The sequence below is a fragment of the Mastigoproctus giganteus genome, chromosome 9, assembly GCF_048544385.1.
Source record: "Mastigoproctus giganteus isolate SK-2022 chromosome 9, ASM4854438v1, whole genome shotgun sequence".
In the NCBI taxonomy this organism is placed as follows: Eukaryota; Metazoa; Arthropoda; class Arachnida; order Uropygi; family Thelyphonidae; genus Mastigoproctus; species Mastigoproctus giganteus.
In genome coordinates, this window is record NC_143583.1 from 216,020,813 (window position 1) to 216,047,215 (window position 26,403).

At 38.4% G+C, this 26,403-nt stretch overlaps 1 protein-coding gene across 2 annotated transcripts in view; it reads left to right on the top strand.

Annotated features, from left to right (window-relative positions):
- LOC150081121 (ubiquitin carboxyl-terminal hydrolase 24-like) overlaps positions 1-26,403 on the top strand; it is a 908,750-nt gene that overhangs the window by 618,585 nt on the left and 263,762 nt on the right. For both annotated transcript variants that reach the window (XM_090381072.1, XM_090381073.1), the window contains exon 44: positions 7,460-7,590. In XM_090381072.1, coding sequence (XP_090237198.1) covers positions 7,460-7,590 — 131 coding nt within the window. The remainder of the gene's footprint in view (positions 1-7,459; positions 7,591-26,403) is intronic.

Consider the following 26,403-nt stretch of genomic DNA (forward strand, 5'->3'; position numbering starts at 1 on the left):
TGCCACTAACAATAACATGCACCATCTGTTTACCGAGAATGAAGGGAGAAACTGCAATAGCAGGAAACAATTTTGCCCAGTAAGTTTCCCGTGGTTCATGTGTTGGCTTTCTTTACCTTAGCTGAAAAGATTAATGTTTCAACTGGATACAGCTAGTCGCCTTCAGAGCATTGTAATGTAATCTGATTTGAAATAAAATCAAAGAACTGTTATAAAGTTGCTAAAATTAATGAAATTTTTTGATTGGCTGTACATCATGTGTTGAATTGTCCTCTGGGTTCCCTTTCAAAAAAGTCCATTTATTCCCACAGCATAGCTGCATTTTGGGAACTGACTGTGTACTTAGCTGCAATCTTCTTTGGTTTAACACCTGTGAGTGTGAATCGAAGAATGTTGTTCTGAAGTTTTTTCATGTTGATGTTTTCTTTAAGTTCATTCTTTTCATGCTGTATTTCATGCTATATCTATCCTACATCTGTCTTTCCTCAATTTGAATTTATGCCTCTCAGGTGATATTCTGAGCAAGAGGAAGAATCCCATCGGCATTTAGCATGCTAAAACCATTCAAGGCTTTATACACCTCTATCAGATCACCTCGCCAGTGCCTAGTCTCCAGACACTAATTTGCAAAACTTAAGCCTTTCTTCATAAGAGCAACCCTTTGTTCCAGCAGCTCTACATCCTTCTTGAAATGAGGCCTCCAGACCTGTATACAGTACTCCAGGTGTGGCCTGACCATTGCCTTATACGAGGGAATAATCACCTCCTTATCCCTGCTATAAATATTCCTGTATATCACTGACAAGACACCATGAGCTACTCTTGCAGCCCTTCTGCACTGCTCAGAGAACTTCATATCTGCCTGCACAATTACCCCCAGGTCTTTTTCATTCTCTACCACTGTCAGTGTAGTACCACAGAATTGATACGTTGCTCTGGGGTTACTGTTTCCCATATGTAGTACTTTACATTTGTCAATTTTAAACTTCATTTGCCACCTCTCAGCCCATCTGCTCAACCTTTCCAGATCCTGTTGCAGCAGCAAAGCGTCAGTAGTGTCCTTAACAACCCAGCCAACTTTTGTATCATCTGCAAACTTGGACATTAAGCTTGATATACCATCATCAGTATCATTTATAAATACAGAAAACAACAATGGACCCAACACTGAACCCTGAGGAACTCCACTAATAACATTAGTCCACGATGAGCAGTGTCCATTGATTACCACTCTGTCTTCTCACCTTCAACCATCCCTTTATCCATAGCAGCAATTTGCCTCCAATGCCACACTGCTCCAATTTGTGCAGCAGTCTTCCATGTGCAACAGTATCGAAAGCCTTTCTAAGATCCAAATATATAATATCAAAGTTATTCCCTGCATCCAGTTCTTTTGTGACTGCATCATAGTATGTTGTGTCTGAGCTATAACTGAAGTCTTGTGTAGATGATCCTTCAGTGCTTCTTTAACCAGTGCCTCCATTAATTGTCCTGGAACAAAAGTTAAACTCACAGGTCTATAATTACTTGTGTCAGCCTTTGATCCTTCTTTGTGCATTGGCGTCACATTTGCACATCTCCAGTCTATGGGTACCTCCTCTGAGTCCAAATAAACTCTCATAATTATGGCTAAGGGTTTGCTTACTTCCTTTGCTGCCTCCTTTAATATAACTGGATAGATCCCATCCACATCAGGTGCCTTTCTTGTGTTTATCTACAACAATTTCTCCTCCACTTTACTCTCAGTTACTACAAGATCATCCAGCTCACTGCCAGATTTGAATACACCTCTAGCACTCCCCTCGCTGAATAACTCCTCATGTGTGAATGTCGATGCAAAATATTCATTCAGTTTGTTAGCTACCTGAGCTGGATCATCAACAGTTGAACCATCGATATAAAGTGGACCAATCTGATTCATCCCCTTCTTTCTAGAGTTTACATAAGTTAAGAACTCTTTGCTGTTTTTCTTTGCATCCTTTGCCAAAGATTTCTCCTAATCTGCCTTTGCCTGCCTAACCTCCTTTGTAACTTGGTTACAGATCAACTTATATCTATCATAGGCTTCTGTGTCACATGTAAATTTATATGTATCCCATGCATTTTTCTTCTCTGCCATATGTCTCATTAGTTCATCTGACATCCATTTAGGCCTAAACCTTGAACACCCCCAGGGGCTCACATCTGGTGAGTATGGGATTGGCACACCCAGGGTCCTGAGCTGGATATCATCATTCTTCTCTTTCTTGGTGATTCCCTTCTATTTCTGACTCTCTCTCTCACTCACTCACTCAGGGGTAACTCAAATTTTTTTTTTTGGGCTGGTGTAGCAAAAGCCTCAGGCTTCCTTGCACCATATGGCTAATTATAATAATAATAATAATAATAATAATATTTCTTATTTGGTATGTAAAGCCTAGTAGCTTCCAAGATAAGTTCTTTGAATGCTTCCCATTTTGAATTTGCTGTTGGTAACATCATCAGTTGGTCCCACTGTATAGAATTTAAATACTGTCTCAGACCATCATAGTTGCCTTTACGAAAGCAATAACCCTTCCATTTACCCCTGATGGTAGTTACCTCTTTGAGTAAATCCCACTTCAGCACACTGTGATCACTGCCTCCTAGTGGTTTCTTTATCTGCAGATTCTTAATGCATGAAGAATCACTACTGATAATCAGATCAAGAGTATACTCCCTCTAGTTGCCTCACGAACATGCTTGATGTAGAAAACAATCATCCAATAAATCCACAAAAGCCTTGCTAGTGTGTGAGTGACCAACCCACAAATTCCTGTCAATATCTGGGAAATTAAAATCCCCCATTACTAACCCACTCTATTTCCCTTTACAGTTTCGTATTATACTCATCAGCCTTTAGCACACTCCTACTCTCAATTTTGATCTCCCAATGCTTATGTCACACCAAACTGACTCGACACTGCATTGTCCAGTGATGTTGACTGGCTTCACTTCCTTGGATTTCGTGTTTCTTAACTAATAGCAACTAATTTCTTAAGTAATGTCTAGTCTATTTCATGAAAGAGTGATGAGGGGTGTTTGAAAGTGGCATGCTTCTATTCTCTTTTTAATGTGATGTCCATGTTATAATCAAAATGATTAAATATGGCATGATATCATTGGCCCACCACATCTCAAGTATAACTTATCATTAACAAACATATATAAGTTATTAGAATTTTATAAAATCCCTTTATGAGCTGCAGCAGTATTTCTTAGACTTTTGTTTTTCAAGTCACACTAGAGTTAAATGACATATTCATACCACACTTAAATAGTGATCAGTATTGAACTCAGTGGAGTTTGTAATATCTACTTTGGATTTAAAGTAGATATTAAAACCTTGTGGCACACCAAAGCACCAGGGCACACAGGTTGAAACCACTGCATTACAGTATAGTGATGGCTAGTGACTAAGCAACTAGATTCAGTGACCCTGATCATTCAGATTCAACAATGCTATAGCCATGTAATTGGCCTTGTGCTGATTTCATCAGCAGATATAGCAGTGCTACAGTTACAACAACAAAATGCCAAATTCAACTACATACATCATCCGAGCTTCAAAATCTACAAACAAATCAAATTCTTTTTGGCAGGATTTTATTCTACTCTTTCACATCTTGTCCAGAAAGAAAATTGTAGATTATCCAGCATTATTAAAGTGGAACTGTATCTAAATATCAGCTTGCTCCATTTGATCAAAACACAAAAATCCACTAAATTGGTGGGGGATTAATTTTTCCCAGGCTTTTTGAATCCAATGTAGATATTACTTAATTGAAACTTCGGTTCCAAGTGAGAGAATTTTCCTATAAGTGATACAGGTTGTCACAGAGAAGCATAGCAGAATGACAAGTGACAAAGTGTCCAAAATCATGTTATAATTTAAAAAAATTTATATAATTTTAAAAATATAAATAATTTTTAAATAATAATTTAATAAATAATTACATAAAATTATTTATGTAATTATTATATAAGGAATTAAATTTAATAAATAATAATTTTTTTAAATAATTACAATGCATGAAGGAGTAAAATGTATGGAACCTTGGGATATATTTCTTGTAAAAAAAAGCTAAATAAAATAAATGTGCCGCCAAATTCATAGTCTGACAAAGCAGTTTTTCTTGAATTGAAATCTACAGTGTGCTATTCTCATTTGAATAATATTACATTAAGGTATTTCTGAAGATATTTTCAATGTTTCATTTTCTTATATTGTTATTCTCCCCACCTCCCAACAAAAAAAACTGAAGGCTCTAGGAAATGTCTAACTGCCGACTGGGCACAACTAATAACAGTATGCTCCCTCTGAGCACATGACTTGAAGAACATTAACTCCGGAGGGCTCACATCTGGTGAGTATGGGCTTGGCACACCCAGGGTCCTGAGCTGGGTATCATCATTTTTCTCTTTCTTGGCGATTCCCTTCTACTTTTGACACTCACTCACTCACTCACTCTCTCTCTCTCTCAGGGTAACTTGGGAACTTTTTTTTTTTTTTCCTGGTGCAGCATAAGCTTCCTTGCACCATATGGCTATTAATAATAATAATAATAATAATAATAATGCAGAAGTGATGGGAAGAAGTGATTGAAGCTGACTTCCATATGATCATTCATTTGAACGTTATCCAAAACAATCCACCAGCTTTCAATAGATTCAATTAGCGTGCAGAATGAATACAACACACTAAGGAATTCTACCCAAATCGCATATTCATTTGACATACCTCATAAAGAAACAAATAGTGCGATAATATTCATTTGTTTGTTCTCGTTACTTGGTGTACATAGCAAGTCAGCAGCACTAATGTTACAGTTCACTACATAGAATCATTGATTTCCATTTTGCCTTTCCCTTGAACACAATAGGTATTTATTCTCTTGAATCAATGATTTAGTTCAACTCTTTCACTTCTGAATGTTGACTTTTTTGAATTAACTCAGTAACTAGAGTCACTTTTCTGTAATCACTCAGCTGAGTCAAATGAACTTGTTTTGTCCATTACTACTACTACAGAATACCCTATTTGCAAACAGGTAAACCAATGTGTATCTATTTGAAATTTCAAAAGTTGACACCACTTGATCATATAACAAACATAAGTAATCCACATTTAGTGGCCTGATCTTAACAGCATTCACAGATTTAACTTCAAAGCTAAAATTAAGATATTGTTTTGCCTGTTTGAGTGGCCATTTAATAAATTTACTTTAGCATTAGCATTAGTAGAGGCATTTGATGCAAGAAAGCAAGCTTATGCAGCATCAGCCAAAAAAAAAAAAAATAAAATAAAATAAATAAATTAAAAAAAATAAATAAATAACCACTTCCACTTCACCCCACTGTTCGTTCGAAATACCTGTCCAGCTGAGCCTTAAACTTATTTAGGCTATCAACTTCCACGACAAGGGATGGAAGTCTGTTCCACCAACCAACCACCCGCTGGCTAAAGGCAAATTTCCGCACGTCTATCCTACATCTGTCTTTCCTCAATTTGAATTTATGCCCTCTCCGGTGATTATTCTGAGCAAGAGGAAGAATCCCATCAGCATTGAGCATGCTCAAACAATTCAAGGCTTTATACACCTGTATCAGATCACCTTGCTGGTGCCTAGTCTCCAGACACTGTAATTTGCAAAACATAAGCCTTTCTTCGTAAGAGCACCCCTTTGTTCCATTCACTACTCTTGTTGCCCTTCTCTGTACTCGTTCCAGCAGCTCTACATCCTTCTTGAAATGAGGCCTCCAGGCCTGTATACAGTACTCTAGGTCTGGTCTGACCATTGCCTTATACAAGGGAATAATCACCTCCTTATCCCTGCTAGAAAAATTCCTATATATCATTGACAATACACCATGAGCTACTCTTGCAACCTGTCTGCACTGCTCAGAGAACTTCATATCTGCCTGCACAACCACCCCCAGGTCCCTTTCATTCTCTACCACTGTCAGTGTAGTACCACAGAGTTGATACGTTGCTCTGGGGTTGCTGTTTCCCATATATAGTACTTTACATTTGTCAATGTTAAACTTCATTTGCCACCTCTCAGCCCATCTGCTACTTGGTTAATGTTTTATTTGTTTGTTTATTTTACTCATTATGAAGTTACTGATGAAATAAAATTTCATCCCAGATAAACAAATTTAAGGGCTGGCTATATTTCATTTCATGTTTCTGTGATTAGTTCTTTTTGTTTTGGTTTACCATAGGTTTATAGGGACACTAGTGGATGTCTAGTTGTGTTTCAGCAGTTCACTATGGAAACAACCTTTTGGGTGTTAACAGATGCAGGTGCTCCTTGAAGAAATCATGCCCATGATACCCCTATTCTTTCTTATTATTTTATTTTACATTTCGATTCATTTCTTATTCGGACTTTTGTTTTGAAGATTGGATTTCTTCAGTCTTTTTGCATAACATAAGTTGCAACATCATGCCAACCTCGCAAAAGACTTGAGGTGCTCTTCCCATGGCATATGTAGATTTTCCTTATTTAATTAATTTGTTTGATTTGTTTTTAGTTTTTTTTTTTTTTTCTTGTTTCTTTTCTTATTTGAAGATAATTTCATAAATAACTTCATAGTGTCCCTCAACCTGTATGTATTAAAATGCTATTTTTTGGTTAAATAACATTAAAATATTAATTGTATAAAAATTCAGACCACTGAATTTTTGTACAATTCACCTTTATATAATTTCACCTTTTTTCACCAAAGAAGTTTTAATATCAACTTAAGTGCATACATATAGACAATTCAGTATCATTCAGTAAACTTTCTTCACTGCTTATGCTAATAAACAAGAAGAAATACTTATATAATTTTGGTTATAAAATATTTTCAGGATATCTCCTCTTGAAATAATTTTCCAATCCGAAGATTGTTGAGGTTGAAACTATGTTCTGAAATGAGTGAAGAGCACATCACTTTCCTTCAGTTTACTCTTCTAGTATGACAAGCATGCTTCTCAATTTTGCCTTTTAATTTTTTGTTAGAATCAATTGTAATTTTTGATTCAATTAACTCATGTAGCAGAAAAATGTAAGGGGAAATTCTCCACCCAAATGGGTCCCTGATCCCATAGCCTTCTCTTCCCCCTCCTACTCTTCCACTTCCTATTCTGTATTGATCCTTCTACTCTCATTCATAATCAATGCTACCACAACCAACTTTCAAATTTCTCACTGTTATTCTTGTCACCTGTGAAATGTTTTTGATCATTTCCAAATATCCAATGTTAGTCACTGCCACTGAAATCAAAAAGTTATGGAGATTAGCACACACTACAATCCGCTGTCCACATGATTAGGCACATTCCTAATCATGTGGAACTCATTTCTTTTAATCAGTACTGTTTCTTTACATCAGCATTGCTTTCAACTCTCAAATCTGTAATTCATGAAATTTTCTTTTGATCATTTTCTAGAAGTGATAATTCAAAACCTGGAAAATGGCTTAAATTCAATGATATAACAGTTGAAGAGTTCGAAATGACAGATATTAGTTTAGAAGCAGAATGTTTTGGTGGAACTTACAAAGCCAAAGTTCGAGATTCAGGTAATATGCAACTTATTTCTTATTCAAGTATTGTAAATAATGTTTTCTCTGTTTTAATTGCAGTCTTTAATATATTCATTGAAAGGCACTGGCCTTTCAATAATAGAGGCTATAACAATTATGAAGGAAGATAATTCTCTGTTTCAATGTATGGTTAAATTTAATTTCATTGATTGCACTGAGAATTGTCTTCATTCAAATAATCATAATTAATCTTTAATAGCATTAAAAATTTTATTTCTTGTTCACTTGCAAATGGAAAGAATAATGTTAACACCACAATGGATGATACTAACTAAGGTTTAATATTAAAGTCGGTTACCTTTAACTTTTTCACCTATATACAGCATGAAGCAAATGTAATATTAACACTGACATTGGATGTTTCAAATAGAATTGTCCAGTTTCAACCACGACCACAGCTGTCGCTATAACTACACAGTGAGATACGTCATTGCAAGAACACCTAGAACAAAGGCTCTAGGCAGGAGGTGAAACAGAAATAATATTTGTTGCCATGTATGTGATATCTTTGGAAAGAGTTATTTTTGAATAACTATCATGACTTTCATGATAGTCCCCAGCAGCTTTCACTCTCCCTCTTACGGCAGCGAGAGGATCAGAGTGGAAGCAGAGGGTGCTAAGAATCTCCAGGTACGACCAGGCTGCCATGCACGGAAACTGAACCTGGCCTGTTATAACGTAAGATCACTCATTGGTAAAGACAGGATATTAGAGCTGGAAAAGGAATTAGAAAATGTTAATTGGAATATCATTGGTTTGGCTGAAACAAGAAGAAGAAATGAATCACTTATAAGTTTATCAAGTGGAAATCTGCTGTACACCAATGGAAACAGTGAAAGGAGTGAAGGAGGAGTTGGGTTTCTGGTCCATAAAGATTTTAAAAACAACATTTTGGAATTCAAAAGTACATCACCAAGGGTGTCAAGACTAATACTCAAGATTTCTAAGAGGTACAGGCTAAAGATTATAATGATTTATGCACCAACATCGAGCCATGATGATGAAGAGGTTGAAGAAATGTACACCGAAATTGAGAGTCTTCTAGATGAGCAGAAAACCCACTACACTATTATTATGGGAGACTTCAATGCTAAGATTGGAAAAAGACAAAACAGCGTAGAAAGAGGAACTATAGGAAATTTTGGAATTGGTGAAAGAAATGAAAGAGGTGAAAGACTTGTGGAATTTGCAGAATCTCAAGGACTGTCAGTAATGAACACTTTTTTCAAGAGAAGGGTGAACAGAAAGTGGACATGGAAAACTCCAAATAGATTAACTACTAATGAAATCGACTTCATCCTCACTAACAGAAGATATATTGTGAATGATGTTCCGTCCTGAATAAGGTAAATGTTGGAAGTGATCACAGAATGGTAAGATGTACACTTCATATAGATGTAGGAAAGGAAAGGAAAAAACTGACTCGAATAAATAATACAAAGGTCTTTGAGATAACAGAAGAGGAGAAAAAGCAGTATGTACTGGAACTTAAGAACAAGTTTGAGCTTCTGCAGACTGCTGAGGACCAAGATATCGACGAGGAATATTACAACTTTTTGAAAGTGATAAAGCCCAAGAAACCTATAGGGAAAAAGAAATCCAAAGAAGAAAAAATTAGTCAAGAAACACTTGTCATGATGAACCGAAGACGACAAATGAAGAGCAAGAAAAACACTGACGGGAAGAAAATTGAGCATACTGAGTTATGCAAAGCCATTATAAAGAGACTCAGAGAGGACATAAGAAGATTTAACACAAGAAAAGTAGAACAAGCATTAAGGGAAAACAAAGGATTTAAATCAGCAGCCATGAGCAGTAATACAGAAAGACAAATGATACTGAAACTAAAGAATAGCGATGGTGTACTTATAAACAGCAGAGAAAGCATAATTCAAATAGCAGAAGACTACTATAGAGAATTATACAAGGAGCAGGGCAATGATGCCAGCAGTGGGGAAGATGGATTGCAAAGTAGCAACACATATGACATACCCGATATTCTTCCTGATTAGGTGGAACATGCATTGAAGAAAATGAAGAATCAGAAAGCCCCGGGGGAAGATGAAGTTACTGTAGAGTTGTTAAAATTGGGAGGAAGAGACATAACACAAAAACTGACAAGGCTCTTCACAAAGTCCATTAGAAAAGGTGTGACGCCTAAGCAGTGGAATAATGCAATCATAGTTTTGCTGCATAAGAAAGGAGATAAATCAGAAATTGGAAATTATAGACCAATTAGCTTGTTATCCCACATCTACAAGTTGTTCACAAGGGTCATTACTAACAGATTAAAAAGAATACTTGATGATAATCAACCGAAAGAGCAAGCTGGCTTTAGGACAGAATTCTCAACTATGGATCACCTTCACGTAATATCACAGTTAATGGAGAAAGCAAATGAATATAAAACACCATTATGCCTAGCATTTGTGGATTATGAAAAGGCATTTGACTCCATACAGCATAAGGCAATGTTTCGGGCACTGGAAAGTCAAGGCATAGATACTCCATATATTATGATTTTGAAGAAAATATATGAGTGTGTTACCTCCTTTATTAGACTAGATAAAGGCAGTAGGAAATTTAAAATTGGGAAAGGAGTTCGACAAGGAGGCACAATATCTCCGAAGTTGTTTACTGCTGCCCTTGAGGAAGCTTTCAGAAGATTAGACTGGTCGCAGAAAGGAGTCAATGTGAACGGAGAGTACCTAAACCATTTACGATTTGCAGATGACATTGTGGTCATAAGCCACGATCCTAAAGAATTAGAGGAAAATCTTAATCAGTTATGCACAGCTGGTAAGGAATTTGGACTAAAGATGAATATGGCTAAAACAAAAGTAATGATGAACAAGTATTCCACAGAAAGGGAAATAATGATTGAAGGAGCAGTAATTGAAAAGGTGGAGTCGTATACTTATCTGGGACAAGTTATTAGCTGTAATAATGATAAATGGCTGGAAGTCAAGAGAAGAATAAATTTTGGATGGATAGCATTCAGGAAATATAGTCACATACTGAAGAGCAATATCCCAGTTTGTCTGAAACGTAAAATAATGAACCAATGTATACTCCCCACCATGACTTATGGAAGTGAAACTTGGGCACTCACCAAAAGAATGGAAGAGAAGCTGAGAACTACACAGCGAAGAATGGAACGAATCATATTAGGAATCAGACTGTTAGATAAGAAGAGAAACATTAGCATTAGCATTAGTAGAGGCATTTGATGCAAGAAAGCAAGCTTATGCAGCATCAGCCAAAAAAAAAAAAAAAACCCACTTCCACTTCACCCCTCTGTTCGTTCAAAATACCTGTCCAGCTGAGCCTTAAACTTATTTAGGCTATCAACCTCCACCACAAGGGATGGCAGTCTGTTCCACCAACCAACCACCCGCTGGCTAAAGGAAAATTTCCGCACGTCTATCCTACATCTGTCTTTCCTCAATTTGAATTTATGCCCTCTCAGGTGATTTTTCTGATCTAGAGGAAGAATCCCATCAGCATTGAGCATGCTTAAACCATTCAAGGCTTTATACACCTCTATCAGATCACCTCGCTGGTGCCTAGTCACCAGACACTGTAATTTGCAAAACTTAAGCCTTTCTTCGTAAGAGCACCCCTTTGTTCCATTCACTAATCTTGTTGCCCTTCTCTGTACTCGTTCCAGCAGCTCTACATCCTTCTTGAAATGAGGCCTCCAGACCTGTATACAGTACTCTAGGTGTGGCCTCACCATTGCCTTATACAAGGGAATAATCACCTCCTTATCCCTGCTGGAAAAATTCCTGTATATCATTGACAATACTCCATGAGCTACTCTTGCAGCCCGTCTGCACTGCTCGGAGAACTTCATATCTGCCTGCACAACCACCCCCAAGTCCCTTTCATTCTCTACCACTGTCAGTGTAGTACCACAGAGTTGATACGTTACTCTGGGGTTGCTGTTTCCCATGTGTAGTACTTTACATTTGTCAATGTTAAACTTCATTTGCCACCTCTCAGCCCATCTGCTCAACCTTTCCAGATCCTGTTGCAGCAGCATAGTGTCAGTAGTGTCCTTGACAACCCTGCCAACCTTTGTATCATCTGCAAACTTGGACATTAAGCTTGATATACCATCATCAATATCATTTATAAATACAGAAAACAATAATGGACCCAACACTGAGCCCTGAGGGACTCCACTAATAACATTAGTCCACGATGAGCAGTGTCCATTGATTACCACTCTCTGTCTTCTCCCCCTCAACCACCCCTTTATCCATAGCAGCAATTTGCCTCCAATGTCACACTGCTCCAATTTGTGTAGCAGTCTTCCATGTGCAACAGTATCAAAAGCCTTTCTAAGATCCAAGTATATAATATCAAAGTTATTCCCTGCATCCAGTTCTTTTGTGACTGCATCATAGTATCCAATCAAGTTGGTCAGGCAAGACTTCCCCTTAACAAAACCATGCTGTGTCTGAGCTATAATAGGCGCCTCCGTAGCCAGGTGGGAAGGAGCAGCAGTGCGTACCACATGCTTCTTGATTAACCCGGGGTTCGAGCCCGTCACCACCAAATACGGAGGATGCGGAAAGGTCAGGGAATGACCACCGCATATCCCGGAGCAATATGGCCTTAGTTGCTAATGCTCCTAAAAATCCAAATAACAACAACAATCTGAGCTGTAACTGAAGTCTTGTCTAAATGATCCTGCAGTGCTTCTTTAACCAGTGCCTCCATTAATTTCCCTGGAACAGAAGTTAAGCTCACAGGTCTATAATTACTTGTGTCAGCCTTTGATCCTCCTTTGTGAATTGGGGTGACATTTGCACATTTCCAGTCTATGGGTACCTCCCCTGAGTCCAAGGAAGCTCTCATAATTATGGCTAAGGGTTTGCTTACTTCCTTTGCTGCCTCCTTTAATATAACTGGATAGATCCCATCCACCCCGGGTGCCTTTCTTGTGTTTATCTTCAACAGTTTCTCCTCCACTTTACTCCCAGTTATTTCAAGATTCTGTAGCTTACTGCTAGAGTTGAATACACCTCTGGCATTCCCCTTGCTGAATAACTCCTCATGTGTGAATGTCGATGCAAAATATTCATTTAGTTTGTTAGCTACCTGAGCAGGATCATCAACAGTTGACCCATCAATATCAAGTGGACCAATCTGATTCATCCCCTTCCTTCTAGAGTTTACATAAGTAAAGAACTCTTTGCTGTTTTTCTTTGCATCCCTTGCCAAGGATTTCTCGTAATCTGCCTTCGCCTGCCTAACCTCCTTTGTAACTTGGTTGCATATCAACTTGTATCTATCATAGGCTTCTGTGTCATGTGTTAATTTGTAAGTATCCCATGCATTTTTCTTCTCTGCCATATGCCTCATTAGTTCATCTGACATCCATTTTGGCCTAAACCTTGAACAATATTTCTTAGTTGATATGTAAAGCCTAGTAGCTTCCAAGATAAGTTCTTTGAATGCTTCCCATTTTGAATTTGCTGTTGGTAACATCATCAGTTGGTCCCACTGTATAGAATTTAAATACTGTCTCAGTCCATCGTAGTCGCCTTTACGGAAGCAATAACCCTTCCCTTTACCCCTAATGATAGTTACCTCTTTGAGTAAATCCCACTTCAGCACACTGTGATCACTGCCACCTAGTGGTTCATTTATCTGCAGATTCTTAATGCATGAAGAATCACTGCTGATAATCAAATCAAGAGTATTACTCCCTCTAGTTGCCTCCCGAACATGCTGATGTAGAAAACAATCATCCAATAAATCCACAAAAGCCCTGCTAGTGTGTGAGTAACCAGCCCCCAAATTCCAGTCAATATCTGGGATTAGGCAGCAAACCCAAATTCCAGTCAATATCTGGAAACACGTGGATTAGGCAGCAAACTCAAGTAAAGGACATTCTTATCAAAACTAAAGAACTAAAATGGTCTTGGGCAGGACACATAGCTCGAAGACATGATGACAGATGGACTAAGAAAATAACAGAAGGTATCCAAGAGGAGCTAGAAGAAAACCTGGAAGACAAAGGCGGGGATGGATAGATGAAATTCAAGAGTTTGTTGGTAGTAAATGGATGGCCAGTGCTCAAAACAGAAGGAACTGGAAAGTTGCTGGAGAGGCCTTCATCCTGCAGTGGATTGAAAATGGCTGATGATGATGATGATCATGATTTTTCTTTTTTGATGAAAACAAGATAGAAAGGTAGTAAGTCTTTTCCCTGAACATCTCTTTTATTTGTGTCAGTGGAGGAATTTGGTCTTCAAAAAATCTAAATAGCTGTCCTCTGAATAGCAATGATTGGTAGGGTGGAATACTTTGAATATCCTCTCATATAGGTATCTAATTTTGTTATGTGGTCTCACTATGACAAAAAGCATTGGATGATTAGCCAGATTGTTTGAGTGGTTATTTTGGAATTTTTTAATACATCACTTATATAGTGTGCCATTTCATATGGTTTTTCTGTCTGTTATGTATTTGCAAATTTGTATTCACAGACTTATTTGCATTTTGTGTTAGTTTGAATTCAACTAATCACATCCTCAATAAAAGAGGGCATTAAGAATTCCTCCAGTCTCTGATAAGATTGAACCCACACTTTTCCAAAGTGTGGGTGACAGTAGTAGTAGTAGTAGTAGTAGTGGCATGTGATGCAAGAAAGCAAGTGTATGAGCTTATGCAGCATCAGCCAAAAAAAAAAAAAAAAAAATCACACCATTCCCTCCAAATGTCTGTCCAGTTCCTCCTTAAATTTATTCAACCTATCAGTATAGAGGGTTGACAGTGGCCAACCCTCTATACTGCCATCAAAGATTGACTGGCTAGATGGAGCGTGTATTTTCACAGATCAGCTGGTAATTAGTACTTCTCACCAAATGTCGGATCTATTTAAAAGCCATAAAAAAAATCAAAATCACATAGCAGTTTCACATCAAAAACAGTAATAGTAAACCTAACTCCTAGTAGTTATATCTCAGTAGTTACAATAACTTACATTATTATAACCAATTTACTTTTATGAAAGCTAATTTTAATAGCAATTTCAATTTGGATAATATTCATAGAAATTCCACTAAAATTAATTCTATACGCTGTTATCATCAGAGTTCCAGAAGTATATAATTGGCTCTCTTCATGAGTTTGAATTATCTATTTGCAGTTTTTTGTTTTCTCTGCACTTACTCTAACAAAGACCTTGTTATACTTTAACAAGTTTAAGTATATTAATACTTTGAGGAATTTTTTTTTCACCTAATTTTTAGATAATCAGAAGAAAGAAAAACTTTAAAAGTGTGGAGAGTGATTAGAAAGTATCTATTTGAATTCAGTTGAGGTATTTATGCCAAATTGAAATATAAAGATAAATGGATAATAATTATATGAATTTATCTACCTCCGTCTATTCCAAAAAAGTTACTTTTCTTATTGAAAATCAGCTTGCATCAGTTTTATATCCTTATACTCTGAATTCTGATATAATGGTTTTGTAAGATTTGACTCATTTATGAATCAGGGTTCTTGACGCTTCTGACCACCCTGACTGTGTAGGCTTAGTTTCTTAGCTAAAAATTGTATAATGTATAGATTTGATCTATAAATTATTTAAGGGCAAAGGCCTCATGCTACAAGGAAGAATGACTAACATATAGATTAGTGCAAAAGCATCATTTTAATGTAGCCATCTACCAAAGTACTTAAATTAATTAATTAAATTGTCATCGTTTTGATTATATCTCTTATTGTGAATGCCTTCACAATGAGTTAGCATTAGTAGAGGCATATGATGCAAGAAAGCAAGCTTATGCAGCATCGGCCAAAAAAAAAAAAAAAGCTGAGCCTTAAATTTATTTAGGCTATCAACTTCCACAACAAGGGATGGAAGTCTGTTCCACCAACCAACTACCCGCTGGCTAAAGGCAAATTTCCGCACATCTATCCTACATCTGTCTTTCCTCAATTTGAATTTATGCCCTCTCAGGTGATTATTCTGAGCAAGAGGCAGAATCCCATCAGCATTGAGCATGCTCAAACCATTCAAGGCTTTATACACCTCTATCAGATCACCTCGCTGGTGCCTAGTCTCCAGACACTGTAATTTGCAAAACTTAAGCCTTTCTTCGTAAGAGCACCCCTTTGTTCCATTCACTAATCTTGTTGCCCTTCTCTGTACTCGTTCCAGCAGCTCTACATCCTTCTTGAAATGAGACCTCCAGACCTGTATACAGTACTCTAGGTGTGGCCTGACCATCGCCTTATACAATGGAATAATCACCTCCTTATCCCTGCTGGAAAAATTCCTGTATATCATTGACAATACTCCATGAGCTACTCTTGCAGCCCGTCTGCACTGCTCAGGGAACTTCATATCTGCCTGCACAACCACCCCCAAGTCCCTTTCATTCTCTACCACTGTCAGTGTTGTACCATAGAGTTGATACGTTGCTCTGGGGTTGCTGTTTCCCATGTGTAGTACTTTACATTTGTCAATGTTAAACTTCATTTGCCACCTCTCAGCCCATCTGCAATACCTTTCCAGATCCTGTTGCACCAGCATAGCATCAGTAGTGTCCTTAACAACCCTACCAACCTTTGTATCGTCTGCAAACTTGAACATTAAGCTTGATATACTATCATCAATATTAATTATAAATACAGAAAACAATAATGGACCCAACACTAAACCCTGAGGGACTCCACTAATAACATTAGTCCACAATGAGCAGTGTCCATTGATTACCACTCTCTGTCTTCTCCCCCTCAACCACCCCTTTATCCATAGAAGCAATTTGCCTCCAATGCCACACTGCTCCATCCAATTTGTGCAGCAGTCTTCCATGTGCAACAGTATCAAAAGCCTTTCTAAGATCCAAGTATATAATATCAAAGTTATTCCCTGCATCCAGTTCTTTTGTGACTGCATCATAGTATCCAATCAAATTGGTCAGGCAAGACTTTCCCTTAACAAAACCATGCTGTGTCCGAGCTATATAACTGAAGTCTTGTCTAGATGATCCTGCAGTGCTTCTTTAACGAGTGCCTCCATTAATTTTCCTGGGACAGAAGTTAAACTCACAGGTCTATAATTATTTGTGTCAGCCTTTGATCCTCCTTTGTGAATTGGGATCACATTTGCACATCTCCAGTCTATGGGTACCTCCCCCGAGTCCAAGGAAGCTGTCATAATTATGGCTAAGGGTTTGCTTACTTCCTTTGCTGCCTCCTATAATATAAATGGATAGATCCCATCCATCCCCAGGTGCATTTCTTGTGTTTATCTTCAACAATTTCTCCTCCACTTTACTTTCAGTTATTAACAGATTATCTAGCTTACTGCCAGAGTTGAATACACCTCTGGCATTCCCCTCGCTGAATTACTCCACATGTGTGAATGTCAATGCAAAATATTCATATAGTTTGTTAGCTACCTGAGCACGATCATCAACAGTTGAACCATCGATATCAAGTGAACCAATCTGATTCATCCCCTTCCTTCTAGAGTTTACATAAGTAAAGAACTCTTTGCTGTTTTTCTTTGCATCCCTTGCCAAAGATTTCTCGCAGTCTGCATTCCCCTGTCTAACCTCCTTTGTAACTTGGTTACAGATCAACTTATATCTATCATAGGCATCTGTGTCACGTGTTAACGTATATGTATCCCATGCATTTTTCTTCTCTGTCATATGTCTCATTAGTTCATCTGACATCCATTTAGGCCTAAACCTTGAACAATATTTCTTAGTTGGTATGTAAAGCCTAGTAGCTTCCAAGATAAGTTCTTTGAATGCTTCCCATTTTGAATTTGATGTTGGTAACATCATCAGTTGGTCCCACTGTATGGAATTTAAATACTGTCTCAGACCATCATAGTTGCCTTTACATAAGCAAAAACCCTTCCCTTTACCCCAGGTAAAGGGAAGGGTTAAACTCAAAGGGAAGGGTTTACTCAAAGAGGTAACTACCTGATGGTAGTTACCTCTTTGAGTAAATCCCACTTCAGCACACTGTGATCACTGCCACCTAGTGGTTCCTCTATCTGCAGATTCTTAGTGCATGAAGAATCACTACTGATAATCAAATCAAGAGTATTACCTCCCTCCAGTTGCCTCCCGAACATGCTGATGTAGAAAACAATCATCCAGTAAATCCACAAAAGCCTTGCTAGTGTGTGAGTGACCAACCTACAAATTCCAGTCAATATCTGGGAAATTAAAATCCCCCATTATAAGACTGTCTGATTTACTGGCCCACTCTATTTCCCTGTACAGTTTCTTATTATACTCATCAGAGTCATTATGTCTATAGCACACTCCTACTCTCAATTTTGATCTCCCAGTGCTTATGTCACACCAAACTGACTCGACACTGCACTGTCCAGCAATGTCGACTGGCTTCACTTCCTTGGATTTTATGTGTTTCTTAACTAATAGCATAACCCCTCCTCCCTTCCTATCCTGTTTATCCTTTCTGTAGACATTGTTTTAAGTTTTGCAAATTACAGTGTCTGGGGACTAGGCATCAGAGAGGTGATCTGATAGAGGTGTATAAAGCCTTGAATGGTTTGAGCATGCTCAATGCTAATGGGATTCTTCCTCTTGCTCAGAATAATCACCTGAGAGGGCATAAATTCAAATTGAGAAAAGACAGATGTAGGATAGACATGAGGAAATTTGCCTTTAGCCAGCTGGTGGTTGGTTGGTGGAATAGACTTCCATCCCTTGTCGTGGAAGTTGATAGCCTAAATAAGTTTAAGGCTCAGCTGGACAGGTATTTCGAATGAACAGAGGAGTGAAGTGAAAGTGGTTATTTTTTTATTTATTTATTTTTTTTATTTTTATTTTATTTTATTTTTTATTATTTAATTTAATTACCAAACTCCTAGCATTGGTGTACACGCAAGTACACATGCACCTGTTCATTTTCTTAGCTACCCTAACACAACCCATGTGTTTACTTGTACAGCAATGACTCCCAGCAGTCACTGAAATATCCTGCATCTTGTTTTCCAGGCTTCTGCTCATTCCAATAGAAGCAGTGCAAGGATTACTTTCACCTCTGCTAGTGGCTACTGTTAATCTACTAGTCCTTGTATCCCCCGAAGCTAGCAGTTTTCCGACCCACCTAACACTGTCTCGATAGCATCAGCAAATATTCTTTTGCACCCTTTCTATTTAAGTGTATCCCATCCCTGTAGAAGCAGTCCCTTCTGTTAACAAGTACAGACCATGCTGAAAAAAATTCTACCCCTTGAGCCTTGCACAATCTTTCCAGGGCCGAATTGATCGACAAGGCTCTCATCATATACTCCCTCCTATTGTGTCTGGGCAGAATTGCAGACACTTTCAAATTCAACCCTAATTCACGGCTTTTTTTCAACAGTGACCTGTACTTGGTAATTATGGCTGTCTCCTGATCTTAATATCATTAGTGCCAAAGTGTACAACTATATCACCTTTTGTGCCTTTAAAAGATGTCCGCTCTACAACGTCATCAACCTATGCCCCTGGCAGACATATCCTGGTCCTCTTCCACCTATCCTTTGTACAAAGCATGTTCCCCGTTTCCCTGACAATAGAATCACCAACAACTACTAGTTCGTGTGGGACCAGCGCATTCTGCCTTGGGGCTTGCCGCTGTGTTGCATGATGACCAAGTGCAAGCTCTGGCGTTGATGTGGGCACCTGAGAGCTTGATGGGCCCCCCTCCCTTTAGATCTTTCGAGGGCATCCACCCTGTCCTTCAAGCTCTCAAATAGGCCTATAAGAACGCTGAGTTGTCGCCTGATTTCGTTACACTCCTTGCATCACACACCCACGAAGACATCCCCCATGGCAATATCATGTCCCGTACCCGATTGCTCCACAAACATCATGCAAGCAGTGCATTTTAAAAGGCTGTGATTCAGAGGGCAACTGCCCCCTCAATTCTCCTCTGAGCCACAACACTCCCATTAGCTTGAGCCTTTTGCTTTGCTGCTCTGGTCTGAGTCATGATTTCGATTTAATTTCAATAAAATTTCAATACAAAATTATAACCCTAAACTTGTATCCCAACACAGTTATAACCCTATATATATTTTTCAGTATCAAATATTATCTACGGGTTCTGTTTATATAACTTCTGTATCAATTTATGTATTAATTAATTATGTTTTGTTTGTAATCTAAGTCGTTATATGTATTTAATTAAAAGTACAATTTAATTGACAACGAAGTTTAACAAAATTAGTAGATTTTGTTGATTAATTGACACTTATACTATACTAATGCTATCTAGTTCGGGATATAACATTGTATCGTATAACAATGGCGCAAGTTACGAACGGTAAATCTACGGCCACTTACGTATTAAATTAACTTCCAAATCTCTCTGTCTCAATTCAGAATAAACTAACAATCCTGACTAGGTCTATAAGCTACTTATAGAAAATAATTTGATGTATCAATTGGTCAATAAAGCGGCTAAATATGGCTAAAATCTTCTCGTTCAGCGGAGCTGCAACTTGTAACATGTGGATATGATACCCTTACTGATACTTTTATGCAAATTAGAAGGCTGAGTAAAGAATAAATACACCAGATTAATCAGAAAATCACAAAATAATGCTATACTACTAAATTTAAATCAAAAGTTTTAGAAAAACAATAATTTCAAATCAATAAATAAGAAAATCCACTTAGCGGCTTTGAACACATCTGGCTCCCACCAGCCTCGTCTGCAGACTCAGTTATTAATTATTATTAATATAATTAGCCATATGGTGCAAGGAAGCCTGAGGCTTTTGCTGCACCAGCCAAAAACAAAAAAAAAAATATTGAGTTATCCCTGAGAGAGAGAGAGAGAGAGAGAGAGAGAGAGAGAGAGAGAGAGAGAGAGAGAGAGAGAGAGGAATCACCCAGACAGAGAAGAATTATGATAATATCCAGCTCAGAACCCTTGGTGTGCCAAGCTCATACTCATCAGATGTGAGCCCCTGGGGGTATGGCTGCCCTTTGAGAAGATTTAAATAGTAAGTAGTGTTACTAATTGAAAGAGTGCAAAGTTCCCTATCTCTGGACTATCTCAAGAAGCTCAATATCTTTTTTGAACGAGTTCTCCATACTTGAACACAGCATTTGAAATGTGGTCCTACAATTGCCTTACATAGCGTAACTATAAATCTTTACAGGATAAAGTTTGATGAATCATTAATAGGACATATCGGGCTTTCCTGGATGCCTGTTTATACTGCTGTTAAAAACTACACACACACACACACACACACACACACACACACACACACACACACACACACACACACCAGTATTATCACTCCTTTCTTCCTCTACTCTTTTTAATTCAACCCCTCCATGCGTACAATTCATTTTGGGATTGCTATTCCCCAAGTGTATGACCTTGAATTTTGCTGCCCTAAAAAAAAAAATAATAAAATAACACTGCAACTTTTCTGACCATGCAACCTGTTGAAGTCATTCTGAAGGATGACTGCTTGGTACTGATCACTAACTAACCTACCAACCCTTTCATCATCTGAAAATTTTGACATCAAGACTTCTATCCCATTGTCGATGTCATTGATGGAAATAGGAAACAACACTGGTCCAAGACAGATCATTGGGAGACCCCCACTTGTGACTTTACACCAATCTGAAGACTATCCATTAATTGCAACCCTCTGCCTTCCACCCTGCAGCCACCCAGAATCAATCTTAGAATTTTCCAGTAATCCCAACATGGTCAAGCTTATACAGTATCCTCTAATGAAGGACTGAATCAAACACCTTGCTAAAATCCAAATGAACTATGTCAAAATTGTTCCCTACATCCAGCTAAAAGGTAATTCTGTCAAAATAGTTAAACATCATTTTCCCTTAAAAAAAACCATGTTATCTGTTATTCAGAATGCCACATCTATCTAAATGCCCCTGAACTACACTCAATCACTGCCTCTAAGGTTTTCCCTACCACTGAATTCAGATTGGTCAGTCTGTAGTGGAGGATATACACGGGTGTACACTGTATACCCTCTGGATTTTTTTTTTAGGTGAATAGCATATACCTTCTGAATTTATTTATATATATATATATATATATATATATATATACAGTATATGGTGTCTCAGGAGGTGAAAGCCTAGATAATTTTAAGCAAAAAAGTTCCCACAAACATGTGCCCCATCCCAAATGGTTTCTGAGATAGAGCTACTTTAATGTACACTTGTTTTAAAATTTGTGCGCAATATTTTCCCTCCCTCCCTCCCATCAGACTATGCCATTTGATTGTCAGTTGCCAGTTATCAGTTGACTGTTGTAACTGTAGAAGTGAATCAGACTACGAGTGAATCGTGTTGATGATTAAGCTTCACACCAGCCAGAACTGTGGCTGAACATTTCTGGGTGAAACAACATCAAATTTCCCCGGAGGATGCTGTCATCACAGATCATGCACAGGGGTTCTGGGACTGTAAATGGCTTGAGAGTTTACATATTGGGGCAGCTAGCAATACTATTAATAGGGATAGGGGTGTGTGCGTAGGTTGTAGATGACTTTCATCAACCGGTGAAACACCACAACCCCGCCCATTTTTGCCATGATATTGTACTACCTCGAATAAGTAACACTTCACCAGTGGAGTAGACTACTGTTACTTATTCTCAGCGGATACCACCACCCAGATGGCACCATTTCAAAGCTTGTTGGCTTCTCCTCGGTGGGTGGGCGAATACCCTGGTGTTGCAGTAGTGACAACCCAGTTATGAAGTATAACTTCACAATATGAGAGATGCCTGATGGTGTGCAGTGATATAGACTATAAAATATTTAAGGGCAAAGGCCTCATGCTACAAGGTAGAATGACGATCATATAGGTTAGTGCAAAAGCATCATTTTAACATAGCCATCTACCAAAGGAGTTAAATTAATTAATTAAATTGTCATGTTTTGGTTATATCCCAGGGGCTCACATCTGGTGAGTATGGGCTTGGTACACCCAGGGTCCTAAACTGGATATCATCATTCTTCTTTTTCTTGGTGATTCTCTCTCTCTCTCTCTCTCTCTCAGGGTAATTCTTCAGAAAAATTTTTTTTTGGCTGGTGCAGCATAACCCCCAGGCTTCCTTGCACCATGTGGCTAATAATAATGTGGGAATGCCTTCACAACGAGTTGCCATGGTATTGTACTACCTCGAATAAGTAACACTTCACCAGTGGAAAAGACTACTGTTACTTATTCTCAGCAGATGCCACCACCCGACGGCACCGTTTCAAAGCTTGTTGGCTTCTCCTCGGTGGTTGGGCAGGTACCCTGGTCACTATTGCAACATCAAGGTACTGAAGGAGCACTGTTCATTAACAAGATGACAGTCGAAATGGCAGTCAAATGCGGGAATCGCCCCAACTGAATGCAGTACAATAGAAATGAAGAGAAGATTCTGAAAATGTATTTGTGTTTTATATGATTGAAGATTTCAGTGAAGGGAAAACATGTTTCGCCATAATAACGTAAAAACCCACAAAATTCCAGCTATCAGTATTATCGCAAATGCAATTAGATCAAGTTTACTTCCCATTTATAACAAATTCCAATAGCAGGAATGCAACTGGAAATTGTTTTTATTGTTTTGTGGTAGTGACCACCAGAAATGTACTTTTGTAAAATTTGAGTTTGTGTGAGGTGAAAATAGTGTTTCTGCTTTACTGCATTGTTTATTCTGTTGCTACAGACGTTCAGCTTTGTTTATGTGTATCAAGCATGCCTCCTCATTTTTGTCCTTTTTATACTGTAATTGTGCTTTATTCCCTAAAAATGAGTAAAATACTTGAAAAAAATGTGAACAGGAAGCATCTTTGTGAAGATACTGCAGATTCAGAGAGAAAAAGAAAAGCAATGTCAATAGTTAGAGGCAGACTGGGTCAAAAATTCTTACCAGGGAAAACTTGTAGCAGCCTCATAAAAGTAAAGTGCAGCCATTATCAACCCACTGCAGGGTGGAAGCCTCCTCAACAATTCATGCTGAGGGAAATGGACCATAATCTGCCACGCTGGTCCAGTGCGGGTTGGCAGATCGACCGTATTCAGCAGTCAGTGGCTTGAACCCCGGTCTACTCAAAGAGCGTGTGCTACTGCACTCCCGCTCCTGCCCACTCGGCTACGGAGGCCGTTACCTCATACTAGCCTCATACTAGTGTTTATTGCCAAAATCACACCGGCCTCTGGCCCACCAGGGTTTCTCCAGTAAGGCTTGTGGCCAGTCCGCACATGGCCGAAATGAGGCAATGCCGAGAACAATTAGAAAGAATGCAGAGAAAATAAAAACATCTTTAATAGCAGGAACAACTCAAAGTGTAACAAAATCCATTAATTCAAAACACAAAGAATTAGAACTTCTGTCATCTGTTTGGATAGAAGATAAAACAAAGAACAAGTTAGCATTAGCATTAGCATTAGTAGAGGCATATGATGCAAGAAAGCAAGCTTATTCAGCATCAGCCAAAAAAAAAAAAGAAAAACACACACCACTCCCATTTCACCCCCTCCGTTCGTTCGAAATACCTGTCCAGTTGAGCTTTAAATTTGTTTAGGCTATCAACTTCAACAACAAGTGATGGAAGTCGGTTCCACCAACCAACCACCCGCTGGCCAAAGGCAAATTTCCGCACATCTATCCGACATCCGTCCTTCCTCAATTTGAATTTATGCCCTCTGAGGTGATTATTCTGAGCAAGATGAAGAATCCCATTGGCATTGAGCATGCTCAAACCATTCAAAGCCTTATACACCTCTATCAGATCACCTCGCCGGTGCCTAGTCTCCAGACTCTGTAATTTGCAAAACTTAAGCCTTTCTTCGTAAGAGCAACCCTTTGTTCCATTCACTAATCTTGTTGCCCTTCTCTGTACCCGTTCCAGCAGCTCTACATCCTTCTTGAAATGAGGCCTCCAGACCTGTATACAGTACTCAAGATGTGGCCTAACCATTGCCTTATACAAGGGAATAATCACCTCCTTATCCCTGCTAGAAAAATTCCTGTATATCATTGACAAGACACCATGAGCTACTCTTGCAGCTCGTCTGCACTGCTCAGAGAACTTCATATCTGCCTGCACAATTACCCCCAGGTCCTTTTCATTCTCCACCACTGTCAGTGTAGTACCGCAGAGTTGATACGTTGCTCTGGGGTTACTATTTCCCATATGTAGTACTTTACATTTGTCAATGTTAAACTTCATTTGCCACCTCTCAGCCCATCTGTTCAACCTTTCCAGATCCTGTTGCAGCAGCATAGCGTCAGTAGTGTCCTTAACAACCCTGCCAACCTTTGTATCATCTGCAAACTTGGATATTAAACTTGATATCCCATCATCAATATCATTCATAAACACCGAAAACAACAACGGACCCAACACTGAACCCTGAGGAACTCCACAAATAACATTAGTCCACGTTGAGCAGTGTCCATTGATTACCACTCTCTGTCTTCTGCCACTCAACCATCCCCTTATCCATAGCAGCAATTTGCCTCCAATGTCACACTGCTCCAATTTGTGCAGCAGTCTTCCATGTGCAACAGTATCAAGTTTCTTATGATATAAGTCATTAGCAATATTTTATTACATAATAATCGTAATAAAATATGCAAATATTTTATTACTATTATTTATTGTGTTTGGTAATGTTTTGTTTACAAATGTGTGTTCAACCTTGGGTGGTCAGCACCTAACCCTATTTTTCCCATAAGGCCTGTTAATTATATTGCACGATTTTGCATTGCACTAGGGTTTCTAGGAACACAACTATCGTGTTATATGAGGACTGACTGACTGACTGTATTTGGGTTTATATCCCAAGCTTTATCTTCCCCCTCATTCGAATCATTGCTCCCTCAGATCATCTTATCAACATCTGTTGTTTTGGCAATTAACAAGAATTGATGAGGTGAGTATAAGCATTACATTGACCCATATCATCAGATAAACACAGATCTAAATTACCCTTCTCCCTGTTAACTAGCAGTTTTTCAAAATCCGTAAAGTATCCTCAGTAATACCGTCAAAATTCCTTGCACCACCTTAGTTAAAATGCACCATCTCTACAAAATAGACCCTCGTGGACAGTTGGTAGGATCTCTATCCTCTCCACACTGGGTGGAAATGACCTGAGTTCAAATCCTGTCGATGATGGGAAGAATTTTTACAGGTCTTTTTCACAATGTGGCTGAGTTAGTCGGTCTCTGCCGAGGGTAGCATGGTTTTTTCTTAAATCCCAACTTCGGGGTCGTCTCCCAAAATTTATTGAGAACTTTCTAGGCAATAGATCCTTTCAGATCTGATTCCATTCTTCATTGTCTCAAGCATATGTACAAGGAGAGGGAGTTCCCCAAGACTCAGTGTTGAATGCCACACTTTTTTGCTATTAGGATTCATTCTGTAACCAAGTGTATACCTGACACAGTTGATGCATACTTGTACACTGATGATCTTGCCATGTCATATTATTAACAAAATAATCTCTTAGTCCAAAAACAATGGATATTGACTTTCTAAACCAAAAACAACTACCTTACACTTCAGTCACAAATATTCTTTACATCCTGATCCGGACCTTCAGTTAGATTCTCGTCATACTACTTTCCAGCATAGTATTAGACTTATTGGTTTAATAATACATGATAAAAAATTAAACTTCCTGGAGCATGTAAAACATATTCGTACACGTTGTCTTAGAAAACTCAATCTTCCCAAAGTAATTTCTTCCACATCACATGGTGCAAATCATTACATGTTGC